Source organism: Vespa velutina, chromosome 19, assembly GCF_912470025.1.
Source record: "Vespa velutina chromosome 19, iVesVel2.1, whole genome shotgun sequence".
Lineage (NCBI taxonomy): Eukaryota > Metazoa > Arthropoda > Insecta > Hymenoptera > Vespidae > Vespa > Vespa velutina.
The window spans coordinates 2,734,584-2,749,546 of record NC_062206.1 but is presented as its reverse complement, the minus strand read 5'-3'; the positions used below and the strand labels follow the sequence as shown (position 1 = coordinate 2,749,546).

The following is a 14,963-nucleotide window of genomic DNA, read 5'->3' as shown; positions in this document are numbered from 1 at the left end:
TCTTATTAAATTATATTCTTGCATCTAATAAGCGAACTTTTTTACTTTTATACTATAAAAAATAATTGAAGATTGAGCATAGATGTTGAAAAAGTATAATGCGATTAATAAAGTTCAACTGAAAATTTTTACAAGTATGAAGCTTACTAAACTATTTGATCTGCTAAACGTGGCAAAAAAGTTTCTCTTTATATATTTCTTTATCGTTGAATATAATTTTTATCTTTGAAAATATAAAAGTATTTAGAAATCATAATCATTATCTTGGATAAATGAAATCGCATTTTTTCGATATTTTAATTCATTTAAACTTCAAAAAAAAATGAGATATAAAAAATTAAGATTACAAAAATTTACTGTTTCGACCAATCAGAAAACTAAGTTTACACTAAGTTTCAGTTAACACTAAGTTCCTCGAATTTCTATTCGTCGATAAATATAATATATGATACATTTAGTTGATGTTTGATGGCGCTCGATTTTATTTACTACTCGGCTCCGTTCGGTTTTTTTCGGCTCCGTTCGGCTCAGATGGCGATTCGAAGGTAGGCGGATTGTATGATAATCGGTGTTTGGGCGGGGGCTCTATTGATTTAAATCTGTTGTGCCGGTGCGCGTGTCAGTAATAAAGGTGGTTACCGTTTATTATAGAAGACGACACGAAACGACACGAAGCAGCCGGAAGTTGGAAAATATATTATAAAGTGAAACAGTATCTTTTTTTGTCTTGTGTTTTCTTCCATCATATTTTGAGACACGTTCATTAAACATGTCGAACAAAATAAACACAATTACTTCGACGATATCAGAAAATAAATCAGAATCTACTGTTCCAAAAAACAGGTAAAATATATACACACACATATATATAGAGATATATATATATATATATATATATCTCGTACAGGATTTCACTTTTTCTTTCACTCTCTATTTCTATCATTTTTATTATACTACAAAGAGGTCATGGTGTAATAAAAAAGTATCGTCAAACTTAGCCACGCCTCAAACTTAATTCATGGAAATGAAAAAATTATTTTATAATAATGTTTCATGACTATATCTATCATTAAAATTTTATATCATTATTTAACCTATAACGATAATGTTTTATTTATAATCACATTCCTTTGCTCTATATCTGATTTGTCTTCCTGTAACCGTTCGAAGATCCAAAATTTCTTAAGCTGAATATTTATATCTATAGTTTTTAATGTATTAAAGTATACACATATGTATATATACTTACACGTATGATGTTGGTATAGATAAATTTCATAATCAGAATTGTTATCGAATTGGAAAGGTTAGGTTTTTGATCTTGACATTTGAAAAATTTTAGAAGCTTATCAAAATAATCCAAACACAATTTATTTATATTGATTGTTTGTAAATTATTTTTCCCTCGTTTTATTTTAGATCGGTGATGTTCGATCGATTTCGGTTATTGTCGTTGACGAAAGTTATTTACTTTATACATATGTAAACACGATGGAGGGCGCTCGAGAAAACATTGACGCGACTAATTGGATGAACATTTTTCTAAATTAATTTTATATTCTTAAATATACAAACTTTCGATTCCTTGATTATTAATATATATATATATATATATATATATATATATATATATATATTTTTTGTTTTTTTTGTTTAAAAATTAATTAAACTTTATAAATACTATATAATTTAATATTAAAAAATTTATAAATAAAGTAATATTTAAATTTTATTAAAATTAATGAAAGTTAGAATAAGATAAAAGTAATAAAAATAGGAAAATTTAGTGCCAGCATCAGCGGTTAGACTATTTATTTAAGTTAATTACATATTTTATATAGTAATTATTTTTAAAAATAAGTTTAATTAATAATTAATTTGTTTGGCGAAATATAATAAATTATTATTAAAATTTTTAAAAATTTTAATTTTATAAAAATTATGTAATGAACTAAGATTAGATACCCTATTATAATAAATGTATAAATATTATATATTTATATAATATTATATACGTATATATTATATACGATAATGAAATAATATTTATAATTTTTGTTTTATCATTTTTTAGGCAAGACGTTTTGAAGTGGAATGGTTGGGGTTATAAAGATTCACAATTTTGCCTTAATGACAACAATATTATCGAATTTATCGGTGACAGGTATTATTTGTTATATCTCTTAAGAATAATTTATAGAAAGTAAATTAATATTAATTAATATTTAACTCTTTACGGCCGGCATTGCCGTGGATGAGAGGTATTGATGCGCGCAGTTGAAAAAATATGCACGTTAAACGTTATAAAAACTAAAACCAAATCTCTAATTTTCTTTTAAAAGAAAAATAATACTGTTTAGTTTACTATACTTATGCTTATATTATCGCTCAGAAAGAAAGACATACTCGAGCCGCTTTATAATACGTGTCCGTAACTGTGAACAGACTTACTTGGGCGGCTATTTGCCGACCCTGACTGCAAAGGGTTAATAAAGAAAAGTATAGAGAAAAAAATGAGCACATTTATCTATTCATGATCTGCTAAAAAGTATATTTACTGTTTCTGATATTACATGAAAAAGAGAATAGATCATTAATCTTAATTGGTATGTATTAAATGTACAAAAGAAGGTAGTCACTGAAAAATGAATACGAGTTCTGATATTACATAAGTACAAGGAAATATCGAATATTTAAACATTTATTTTACAGGTCTCGTCTGATATAATAAGATACAAATTTTAACTAAACATTATTTTTTTAACGCAACAATATTTATCAACTAGACTCTATTTAGCATAGAAATTTATTCTAAACATATTTTTTCTTTCGTTCATATTTACAATCCATTCAAAATACATTAGCATAAATTAGAATCTTATTACTCTAAACAAATATTTAAACTTCTTATATGACATACTTTTCCATGTTTGAAGTTTTCTATGCATTTTTACCATCTACAAACAAATTTCTTTTACTTAACATTCTGTATTTCTAAAGTAAAAGAAGATATCTATATTATGTATTTTCTTTACAATTTTTTTTTTTTTTTTTTTTTTAATTTTTTTAGTTCCAAAGTATTCAAATTTCTTTTACTTAACATTCTGTATTTTTAAAATAAAAGAAGATATTTATATTATGTATTTTCTTTACAATTTTTTTTTAATTTTTTTGTTCCAAAGTTTGAATATATTATATCATGGTTATGTTAATGACAGTAATAATAATAAAAAGATACAAAGGTTTTTTTTTATGACTTTTCAACGTGAAAAAAAGAAGATAGAAAAAAATAGATATAATTGTAGGAAGTAGTAAAAGAAAAATGATAAATGTTAATTCTTACTGATAACTTATTTGTATAGGCAGCGACTTAGGAAAAATAAGAAAAAATAAGATAAATTGCATTTTTTTGCCCTCAATGGAAGTCACTTTAAGCTTTCTTATATTCCAGCTGATAGCAGAAGTAGCAGTTTTTAACTAATCAGATTAAAGTGTTGGAGAACAAAAGGCGTTCTCAAGTTAAACATCTATTTGTGGTAAGCAAAGTGCTTCTGATTCTAATCTTAAAAACGTTGCTGCCTCTACAAATAGTCTGATAAATCTTTATAATCAATTCTAATCTTGATGTATTAAGTATGAGGAATATAACGTATCATATTATTAGTAATCTCTCTGTAAATTTTATTTATCTATTTTATTTCCTTTAGATATCCCATTAGTAATCACAAGCTGCCATATTTCACTCAATGGGTTAAAGATGTATTCAATGTGGACTTCAATTTGAAAATCACATCACAAGATATACCAACAGATTTCCCAGAGTCAATTATTTCAACAGAATTATTGGATTCTATCAATAGGCTCAATATCGATCATTCATTGAAAGGAATAGATCGATTAATCAGAGCACATGGTCACACTTTAAGAGAAATCTTTGTTCTTAGATATGGAATGTTTAAAAGAATACCAGATATCATTCTTTGGCCAAGTAAACCTTATTATATTCCTGCTGTTTACTATTCTTGTGTAATATGTAATTATATCTCTCTATATAATTTCATTTTTCTTAGAATGTCACGAAGATGTTGTCAAGATTGTGAAAATTTGTGCGGAATATCAAGCTGTTTGTATCCCTTTCGGTGGTGGAACTAGCGTTAGCGGTGCTGCTTGGTGTCCAACGACAGAACGTCGAACGATAATTTCATTAGATACCACACAAATGAATAAAATATTATGGATTGACAAAGAAAATTTAATAGCTTGTGCGCAAGCTGGTATCATTGGTCAAGATCTAGAACGTTTATTACGTAAACAAGGTCTAACCTCTGGTCACGAACCAGATTCTTACGAGTTCTCAAGGTAAAGTAATAAATATGAATTATTCTTTGTATTTTACATCAATTAAAAATTTAAAAAAAAAATCGTTTTTATTTGAAGCTAATTTGTCATTCTAGATATTTCGTGCTAGATATTCCATATGTATATCTTTTGGTTTACATTACAGTCTAGGTGGATGGGTAGCAACTAGAGCCAGTGGTATGAAAAAAAATACTTATGGAAATATCGAAGATTTAATCATACGTGTCCGAATGGTCACTGGTCGAACCGAAGATCTTGAAATTACTTTGGAACGAGGATCGTTAGTACCTCGTTCATCTTGCGGACCAAACTTTGATCATATAATACTTGGTAGTGAAGGTACTTTGGGCTGTATTACAGAAGTTATTTTTAAAGTCCGTCCTTTACCAAGGGTAACCAAATATGGAAGTATAGTTTTCCCCGACTTTCAAAGTGGATTCTTGGCAATGAGAATGGTAGAAATTTCTTTTCTAAATAACGTATTATAATCTTCCTTAAAATTTCAAATCAATTTTGTTCCGTAAATTTCAGATAGCTAAAGAACGTTGTCAGCCATCAAGTATACGACTAATGGACAACGATCAATTTCAGTTTGGTCAGGTGTTACGTCCGGAATCAAGTTGGAGTAGTTCGATACTAGACAGTCTAAAACATGCATATATCACAAGAATAAAGTGTTTTAAGTGGGATAGGATTTGCGTAGCTACGCTTCTCTTTGAAGGGAACACTTCGGAGGAGGTTACAGCTCAAGAGAAAAAGATTTATAATATTGCTAAATTTTATAATGGTATACCTGCTGGAGAAACGAATGGCGAACGTGGCTACACTTTGACTTTCGTTATTGCATATATACGTGATCTTGGCTTGGAGTATGGTATTGTGTCAGAATCCTTTGAGACATCGGTTGCTTGGAATCGTACTTATTCCTTGTGCTGTAATGTTAAATCTCGAGTAGCCAAAGAATGTTATGCTCGAGATATAAAACACTTTATGATATCTTATCGCATAACTCAAACCTATGATGCAGGCTGTTGTGTCTATTTTTATATGGCGTTAAATTATATTGGTCTGGAAGATCCTATAGGATCTTACGAAAAGATCGAAGAAGCAGCTAGAGAAGAAATATTAGCTAGTGGAGGCTCTTTATCTCATCATCACGGTGTTGGTAAATTAAGAGCTTCATATTATTCAGAAGCTGTTGGACAAGCAGGTGTTTCTCTTTACCGTGCCGCCAAAGCTCATCTAGATCCGTACAATATATTTGCCTCGAGAAATCTAGATCCTGATTATAAAAGTAAACTATAATATTGATATATTATTTTAATCAAATAATCGTATGGAATTTAAAAGAGAATTGTCGTAAGCACACGAAATAATATATCGATCATGACAGTGCCCATTAATTAGCAAGACATATTTCGTGATATAATAAAAATATAAAACGCCCGTGATGATACCAGAGAGAAAAAAAACAAAGCAAATAATTAAAGATAGAGAATTGTAAGCGTTGTTTCTCTCTGACGATAGAAAGTAATAAGGTTGTATAAAGAGTTAGCAATCATAATTGTTGTATAATTGTACGGACTTAGTGTACAATATATAAATAATAATAATTACGCCTACTGGTGTTACGTGGTAGTACAAATACGAAATTATATATATATATGTATATATATACATATATATATATAATTGTATTGAGATTTTTATAAATTAATATAAATAAACTAAAAATTTACTTATCTTGTTACATAATAATCAATACAATCATTTTATAACTTACGTCACTATGTCCGTATCGTTTTATTTAAAAAAAGACAACGTTTACTATTATACTTAAGTTGATCTATTTTCGAGATCGATTATTAATTAATTACTCGATCATTTGACATGGCCTATACGATAATGCTTTCTCTCACTCTCTCCCATGATAGATCTCCTTTTATATTTTATATACAATTTCTAATAATTGTACTTTTAAATATATAATATATTCAACGATGAACGATTCATCGGAGGTATATATAACATGCTGTTGCTGTTGCTGTTACTGTTGCTGTCGCTGTTGCTGTTGCTGTTGCTATTGCTAATGCTGTTGCTGTTGCTGTTGCTGTTGTTACTGTTGCTGTTACTTATTGGCAATCAGCCTTTAAAGTCGATAAAAATGTATCGAGATCATATTCGTCATCATACTGTTGTTGCTCCCAAAGTTCGGGTAATATCTCAAGTACTGAACGATTAACACCTTGTACGCACGGAACTTTAGATATTCCAATATTTTCTTGACTCTCAGATTTTTTTCCTTTACCATTGTCCAAAGAGAATAAGTCAAGTAACTGTAAAATAGAATTTAATATTGTAGATTAAAAAAGAAAAAAAATGGAAAGAAAAAATAAGGGATCGACAAGTTTATACCTGATCAGTAGCCATAGTCTCCAGAGAAGCATTTTCTGTAGAAATCACTGTATTGGCAGTAAGTAATTTAAACTTTTGTAACCCCATAATTTTTTCCTCTACCGTAGACCTAGTAATAAGACGATAAACATTGACTACTTTTTTCTGACCAATACGATGAGCTCGATCCATAGCCTGAAGATCTTTCATAGGATTCCAATCATGTTCAACGAAGATCACGGTATCAGCACCGGTCAAATTTAATCCTAAACCACCAACTTGAGTCGTTAATAATAAAACGTCTATCGAAGGATCAGCATTAAAACGTGCAACAACGGAATGCCTTTGAGTAGCTGGTACACTTCCATCAAGACGTAAATATGTGACAGTCGGTAGATGAGTTCTAAGCAGGTCTTTTTCTACGATATCAAGCATTGCTTTTAATTGGCAAAATATAAGAACACGGTGTTGGCTAACTAATTGTTGCTGAGTGTGTTGATTGTCACTAGTAGTACTAGCTGATGAATTTCTACTCTGTTGAGATTGTCCGATACCACAGTCTAGTAATAATTGTTTTAAAGCTGGTAACTTTGCTCCATGTTCGATATCAGCTAATGTAGTTTGCTGTTGTTTCAATGTATTGCATACCTAATAATGAAGATTACAATGAGAGTAATCAAAATGAATAATAATGAAGATTTTATTCATTAACATGCTATTACTCACTGTTTGATACAGAGGATGTTTTGGACTTAACACTAGCTTAGGATGATTACAGACATTACGCAAGTAACGTATTGCTTCAAAGACATGACCACCATGAGGATCACTTGCAGATGCACATGAAACGTTAGTGATAAAGGCAGCAGAATGTCGTGTACGAAAATCTTCATAAAGATTACGTTGTAAGGGCGAAAGATCGCAATAGTAATCTTGCGTGATTTTAGGTGGTAAATCTTGAAGAACATCTTCTTTGTTTCGTCTTAATAAAAATGGTAATACCTAACAATATATTAAAATTTATATCACATATATGTTATGAGTTTTTATACAGAACGTTTTATTGAGCTGATGGAATAGGTTACCTGTCTATGAAGAGCTTCCATTGCTAAGGCACCAGCTTCCTGTTCTTTTGGGCCAGCTTTAGGTTCTCTGCAAGCTAATATAGGACGAGAATACTTTGCTGCAAATTGTTTTTCGCTACCAAGAAAACCTGGCATTAGAAAATCAAAGAGAGACCATAATTCGAGTACATCGTTTTGCACTGGTGTTCCAGATAATATCAGCCTATGATTAGCACGCAAACGTTTAGCTGCTTGAGCACTTTTTGTCTTTCCATTCTTTATTACGTGACCTTCGTCAAGCACACAATAATTCCATTGAAGTGCTTCAAAAAATTCGATATCCTTTCGTATAATATCGTAACTTCCTACAATCAGTCTGTGTTGAGAAATACGTGGTCTTAATTTTTCGCGTTCTGGAGGTGTACCAGCGTATTGAATAACTGATAAATCTTGGCTTCGGAAAAATTTTTCTGCTTCATACACCCAATGACCTGTTAATGTGGGTGGACATACTACTAAACTAGGTGGTGCCTGTGTATTACGATGATGATCCAAAGCTAATATACAAAGAGTTTGTAAAGTCTTTCCAAGACCCATGTCATCACATAGAACACCATGTAAGTGATAACGGTTTAAAAAATCCAACCAGTTTAATCCTTGGCGTTGATAACTACGTAATTCTGCTTCCACAGGAATTAATAATTCTGTATCTGGTATACTCCGAGGATTTAACAGTTGTTCGAGGAATCTTCGTTCTTGAGCTTTCTCCTCTCTATAACATGAGAAATATATATAGATATTTTCTATAGGTATTTATTTTTATAATAATATAATTAATATCTTACACTAAATCAGGTGGATCTGCAATTGCACCGGGATCAAGTGGCAATAATTGTACTAACGTTGCAAACGTTGCACTGCAAACCAATCTTACGGCTTGATTTTGATCGCTCATTCTACCAAGCAGAGGTACCATAAAAAGTACAGAATATGGAATGACATTGACACCTAAGGTTTCTATTATACAGGCCAACGCTTCAGCAGCACCTTGTCTCATCAAATCTACTTCATTTGGAGCAGTAAGAATTTTAGATTGACTTCTTTCTTTGCCACTAGCTTCTAATAATGGTATCACATTACGTATCACATATTGCATAGTCTGAAATAAAATAATATCTTTAAAGTTTATTATTACGTTTGTACACATTGAACTCATATATAAAAGAATAATAATTCATACCTTTTCTGCATCCACACTAGCTAATATAGCTATACATCGTGATGCCATATGCCTAACAGCTTTATATGGGTTTGCCAATAAATCGCATAAACGAGATAAACACTCGAGAGCTGGTGGTAGCAGAGAAGAATGTAAACTTGGAGCCATAATTTCAAGTACTTGTAATCCAGAAATAAGTTGATTAGCTTCCTCCTGAGAATTCTTGGGAAGAACATCTTCTGATCCTTGTCGTAATATACTTGGTAGAATTAAATCCCAAAGATGGGGTAAACGCGAAGGTAATTGAACACCAAATAATTTTGCTAGATTTAGAAATTAAGTTAAAAATTCAGTTGTTAAATAGGCAGTTCGGATGAATTAGAAAGAAGAGAATAATAAATATATTAAAAATATTACCTAGAGCTGTAAGAGCTAACGTAGCTCCACGACGTCGTGTTCTAGCAGCTTTCGCTTCAGGCTCTTCGCAAGCAAGTAATTCTTCTAATGGAATTTCAGTTATAGGTGGTCTACCTGGACCTCTTCCTCCGCCAATTCCACTTCCTGCTCCACGATTATAAGCTATTCTTTCGGCATGTTTTTGCCTATTATTCAATGTAAGAATACCGTCGAAAGTGTCACTATCTTTTGCGTTTGTCACTCTCGGTGTGAACTCAGTGTCTGAGCACAGAAATGTGCACAAATTAGTTGATATCTATAATAGGTAAATGAAATTTAGAAATTCTTGATTAATCAAAACGTTAATTTCAAATAAGAAAAATACATGAATATACCTTTGTATTTGGCGAAGGACTTCTATCGACACAAAGATCAACGAGATGAGCTAAATGTTTAGCAGCTAATTTCTGCAATTCTTCGTTTTCTTCACGTTTGATAGCTTCCATTAATGGTTTAACGATTGGATTTAATGGCTGTGGAGCTTCCGGTAGACAATGTAACATAGTAGCAGCTCCTGCTAAAGCAGCCATCGACATAATATTCAATGATTGTTGTTGTGTCGCTGTTGTAGCGGCACCAACTTCTAAAGCTCGCCTCCTTTCTTCTAAACTTTCCACCAATTTGGGTTTCAATTTAATCCCAATTCCATTTCCACCACCGCCACCAACGGTTGAGGTTGCAGTTGATCCTCCTGCACTACTGATGGCACAAAGTTCTAAAATAGGTTTTCCAGCGAGTATTGCGATTTGATCGAAAGTCATTACGCCCGAAGGATCCACTTCGACGGGTACATTCAATTTGTAATGTTTCAAAGTTGCAATGTAATCACGGCTTTCATGCAACAAACGTGTAAATAACGTAGCAATTTCATCGTAATATATACATTCGGTTAAACATTGCAATAGTCTATCCCTTTAAGAAAAAATAATATCATTGTCTTTATTATTAATTATTACGTTCAATTCTGACGAAAACTTATGAAATTTGATTTTCATACTTAAGTATGTCGGGTATTACAGGTGGATTAGATTCTTCAACGACAGCCCAATGAGACATAGTAAGACCTGCAACTGTCCGCTGTAACGCTGATCGTGAATTAAGATGTGCCAATAATACTTTAGCATAACATACAGCTGGACTAGGAATGTCTGGCGTATAAATGACGCCTGGTGCTGGTTGAACTATATAGTGAGATAAAAGTCCAAGCATCCGTGCTGCTTTGCAACGTGCTTGTACTACGTTAGCGTGTCTGAGATTTTGCGCTACAGTTTCAATTCCGCCAATATATACTTTTAGCTCTGTAGAAGATTTTACACTGCCACTAATACTATTGCTTCCACCGTTGCTACTACAGTCCGATTGTCCATCACAGTTACCTATTTGATGGTTACTTTTTGTCCCCTTGCCAGGAGAAGCCACAGTCACTAATAAATTTGGATTAAATGGCACATGCTCTGGTTGCATAGTTAGGCAAAGCCATGTGCTAACTAAGGGACAAGCTGCATGCAGTAGAAGTTCAAGATCACTTTGTATGACTAGATTTTCCCAAACACATACGGCTACGTCTTGGATCGCGGTAACGTGTTCGATTAAGACACGTTGAAAGACATGACGTAAAGCTTCTTGTAATATGATTCCGCCGCCTATACCCCATCTTTCTTTTTTATCTTCGCTTAGATTACCGTCATCTCCAGTCAATGTTTGTAATGTTTGTAAAGTAGCTTTACGTACGCTTGAACTTGAATGGCTAAGAAAAGGCCATAATCTTGGTAATACCTATAAAAATGTATATAAGTTAATAGGATATCATTGATAAATTCTATGAGAGTATTGCTGATAATAAGAATATTTTATAAAAACTATGCCAATAACAAGTACTACCTGTGATAATGGTTGAGGTGTAATAGAAGCACGTGCAGCTGGTAACGAAAGTATAGCAGCTAACAGACCCATAAAACTGTTGCATGCAGCTGCCAGTTCATCCTGTTCACGTAATAATTGCCAAAGTCGCGTTACTATTGCTTCCAATTCTGGAGGCTTTAATAATCTTGGTAAAGCAGATGCTACTGGTATGAGAGCACTTGCCGCAGCGGCACCTACATCGTCTACCGGATCGGAAAGACCTTGCATAATAGCAGGAAATACTTTTAGTAATACTTCATCTAATAGATCATCACGTACAGCCAGTAAATATTTCAATGCTAACAGAGCACCATGTCTAGCTTCCCATTCATCGTATCCTAAAAGCTTCAATACGATAGAAAGTATTCCCATAATACCGTTATTATTAACTTTGTCATCTTTATCTTTTGGTATTAACAATAAGAGAGAACCAAGTGCTTGTGCACAAGTTTCTCTGACAGGAGCAACAACTTGATCCGATACAAAGTCACCAAAACGATCAAGACCTAGTACACATAAAAGCCTTAAGGCTGCATCGATCACCCACTGATAATGGCTTTCTTTCATTTCTTCTATAGTTTGATCACGAAATTTTCCTGCACCTATATTAATATAAAGATGTATAATATATATTATACTATAAATATAAGAATTTTTTTTTTTTTTTTTTTTTTTTAAGAAACATGTAATAATTACCTTTTCCATGAAGGCGTACAAGCTCTCGCAAAGCAGTCGCTGCACCATGACGTACTTCCCACTTTTGACTAAATAAATCTTGACAAAGATTTTCTGCAAATGATTCTAAGGGCCAGTCAATTACAGAATCTGGCCAAGAACCAGTTCCATCTGGCACACCATTTACAATTTCGTTTGATACACTGCCAAGAGATCCTGTATTCGATGAGATCGTTTCCTCTAATTTAAATTTTTTATTTAATATATCTCCACTATTATTTACTACTGTATCTGATATCGTTACATTATCCGGAGGATCATCAGTCTCTCGTGATCGTTTAGATACTGTCTGTCGTGCCTATAAATAAAAATAAATGATATCTTTTAATAATTATTTATTTACTTTTTAATAATACGAAGAAGAATAATATAATACACAATTCATATAATAAGAATACCTTGCGTCTTGCTCTATTCATTTCTCTTCTGCTAAGTCCACCTGGTTGTTTTAATGTTTCTTCAATTGGTATTTTAGGAGATGTTACTTCAGACACTGGAGAACATATTGCAGGTAAAAGATCATCAGAAGTAAATAGTTCTGATGTATCGATACCCATTAATCGTGGATGTAAACCTAATTTGTCAGCAATTTTTTTATCTTGATTCGGAATATTAACTTGTTCACCCTCCGGTACAATTAAATCATATTCACTGCCCTCTGATCCAGTCAAATGAGAACTACGAGCTAAGATTTTTTCCATATCAAAACTTTCTAAAGTCAGTTTATTACTGACTGTACGTTGTTTCTCTGTGTTTGATTCATCTGTAGAATAATAGTACATAGTAAAAATAATATAAAATGATGTGAACAAAAATAGGTATTAATATAGATAAAAATACCCTGGCATGATTTGTTTTCTACTGGTTCTGGATTCCAAGGAGGAACCTGAGTAAGTATAGCTTGCACTGCATGCGCAGCTGAAATCCTTGTGTCCCATTGTGGAGATTTCAAAAGAGTACAAACTCGTGCTAATAGATGATGAAGATCATGAGGATGTAATCTTTGTGCTTCCCCAAGTTGCTGAGCTGCTGCTCTTTTAGTCACTGCATTTGTGCCAGTTTCTAATAATATAAATAATCTGTCCAACCTAAGATAATATGAAACATTAAAAATTAACAGAGAGAATTTAAATCATTATTTTTATAAATATAAAATATTTGAATAGGTAATCAATTTTGAATGTCATATATATTACCTTGATGTCATGATTATATGTTATAAATAAAAACCAACTAAGATACCTGCAATGATAAAAAAAAAAACAATGTTTTTATATTTTTAATTTGTTTTTTTTTTTTATAATATTCATTCCATTAAAATATTTTATTTGAGTAAGACATTATATTCTCCATTTTTCCTTTGAGTATACATAGTTCACAAAATGCATAACAATGTTATATATTTTATCCAAACAGTTATATGATTATAACAAGACAGCTGTATTTAATTCATGGAAAACAATAGAGAATAAATGACATATGAGAGAGTGCAATATTGACATGTTGAAATAAATATTCAATGAAAGAATTAATTTTAATACTGGGGTGGAGACTATACACATACATACACATATACGAATTGAACATACAAGACGCTTTAAAAATTTCATTGATAGTGAAATATCACGCTAATAAAAAATATATAGGGGAGTAGGTGAAATCATAAATGTAATATTCTCTATAGATAATTAATATCCTAAAGTATTATGAAATGTCTTGAAAAAGGCGCAATATGGACACGTAAATATGTAAATAGGAAAGGAGTATAAGTATACCTATTATAAAATATAATAATCTTCTGTCGTAGATTTCAAGCAACCCTCATCGCTGTTTCCCATTTATTCAATTCCTCGAAAGTTACATCACATTGCGCATTTAAAGAAAATTTACGAAAAGAGAGTCCATTTGCCAAATTTTTCAGAGAGAAACGCATGTTACAGGCATCAAATTTATACTGACAGCCATATTGCTGGTGAACCTGAGTTTTGTCCCTTGATTTTGCTCCTATTGGCGGATATACGATGAATCGTATGATAATCTACCAATCAACGTTTTAATTTCAACATAGTGCATTGAAGTGCTACCAGGTACGTATTAACTTAATAAAACTTTCTATTTTTCGAATTTTAATCAATTGTAATAAATAATGAAATATCATTGATTTTTTTCAAGTCTAGACCTTGAAAATAATATTTCTAAGAAATTGCTACATATACATATATGTATAAAAAGATAAGATCGCATAATATTCTATAATTAAAGTATATTTCAAATATTATAGACTGAGTAATTTGATTATAAATGAGTAAAAGACTATAAATTCTTTGTAGTGAAGGTTCCCTTTCTTCATATAGTTCAGTTTCAATTTTTACCAATCATCTTATCCTTCTGTATTTGTGTTATATAGTAAAGTTTTTATTAAATGTTAATAATATTTATATGTGATACAGATAGAAGCAGATTTAATTAAAACAAGATGGAAATACATATGCAAATTATATTTCTCTTAAAATGAGTCAAAAGGATTAATTATACATGAACAAACTTTATTCTTGGAAAAGTTCATATGCAGTCACTTCATCTTATTATATATTATTTTTAAATACATAAAGAATTTTAAAATACTATTAAAAGGATGAATATAATTGGAAATAATCCTTATAATTATTCTTGCAGTATAGAGAAAGTCAACAATTTAAGCTGTTAAAAAAATGCTAACAATTAGAAATCATCTATACGATTACTTTAGGAAATATGAAGGAGATTTAAATTATTATCAAAAGAATGGAAACACTGAGAGATCATCATACATTAATTTCATATATGCATAGAAT

At 31.3% G+C, this 14,963-nt stretch overlaps 2 protein-coding genes across 3 annotated transcripts; one reads left to right on the top strand and one right to left on the bottom strand.

The window, feature by feature from the left end:
* Positions 1–542: 542 nt before the first annotated feature.
* LOC124955621 (alkyldihydroxyacetonephosphate synthase) lies at positions 543–7,785 on the top strand. Its single transcript, XM_047510299.1, has 6 exons — positions 543–843; positions 2,075–2,164; positions 3,708–3,988; positions 4,071–4,359; positions 4,505–4,814; positions 4,891–7,785. The coding sequence occupies exons 1-6, from the start codon at positions 770–772 to the stop codon at positions 5,662–5,664; spliced, it is 1,818 nt and encodes a 605-aa protein (XP_047366255.1). The 5' UTR covers positions 543–769; the 3' UTR covers positions 5,665–7,785.
* LOC124955619 (TATA-binding protein-associated factor 172) lies at positions 6,080–14,085 on the bottom strand. Of its 2 annotated transcripts, XM_047510293.1 has the most exons (15): positions 13,905–14,085; positions 13,326–13,371; positions 12,970–13,217; positions 12,528–12,892; positions 12,091–12,427; positions 11,374–11,996; positions 10,490–11,268; positions 9,828–10,404; positions 9,454–9,748; positions 9,058–9,359; positions 8,663–8,976; positions 7,839–8,589; positions 7,480–7,755; positions 6,775–7,401; positions 6,080–6,695 (listed from the first exon to the last, which is right to left on the bottom strand). In XM_047510293.1, the coding sequence occupies exons 2-15, from the start codon at positions 13,334–13,336 to the stop codon at positions 6,492–6,494; spliced, it is 5,709 nt and encodes a 1,902-aa protein (XP_047366249.1). In that variant the 5' UTR covers positions 13,337–13,371; positions 13,905–14,085; the 3' UTR covers positions 6,080–6,491. The 2 variants fall into 2 exon arrangements, with proteins under 2 accessions (XP_047366249.1, XP_047366250.1); XM_047510294.1 differs by lacking the exon at positions 13,326–13,371 and having other exon boundaries at positions 12,970–13,191; positions 13,905–14,084.
* Between the last annotated feature and the right edge of the window lie 878 nt (positions 14,086–14,963).

Coding starts and splice junctions, on each gene's coding strand:
- LOC124955621 (XM_047510299.1), top strand. CDS start 770: ATGTCGAACAAAATAAACACAATTACTTCGACGATATCAGAAAATAAA. Junction 3,989..4,070: donor AGATATCATTCTTTGGCCAA/GTAAACCTTATT, acceptor CATTTTTCTTAG/AATGTCACGAAGATGTTGTC. Junction 4,360..4,504: donor GATTCTTACGAGTTCTCAAG/GTAAAGTAATAA, acceptor TTTACATTACAG/TCTAGGTGGATGGGTAGCAA.
- LOC124955619 (XM_047510293.1), bottom strand. Junction 9,360..9,453: donor GTTAGCTCTTACAGCTCTAG/GTAATATTTTTA, acceptor TTCTAAATCTAG/CAAAATTATTTGGTGTTCAA. Junction 7,756..7,838: donor TGGAAGCTCTTCATAGACAG/GTAACCTATTCC, acceptor ATATATTGTTAG/GTATTACCATTTTTATTAAG.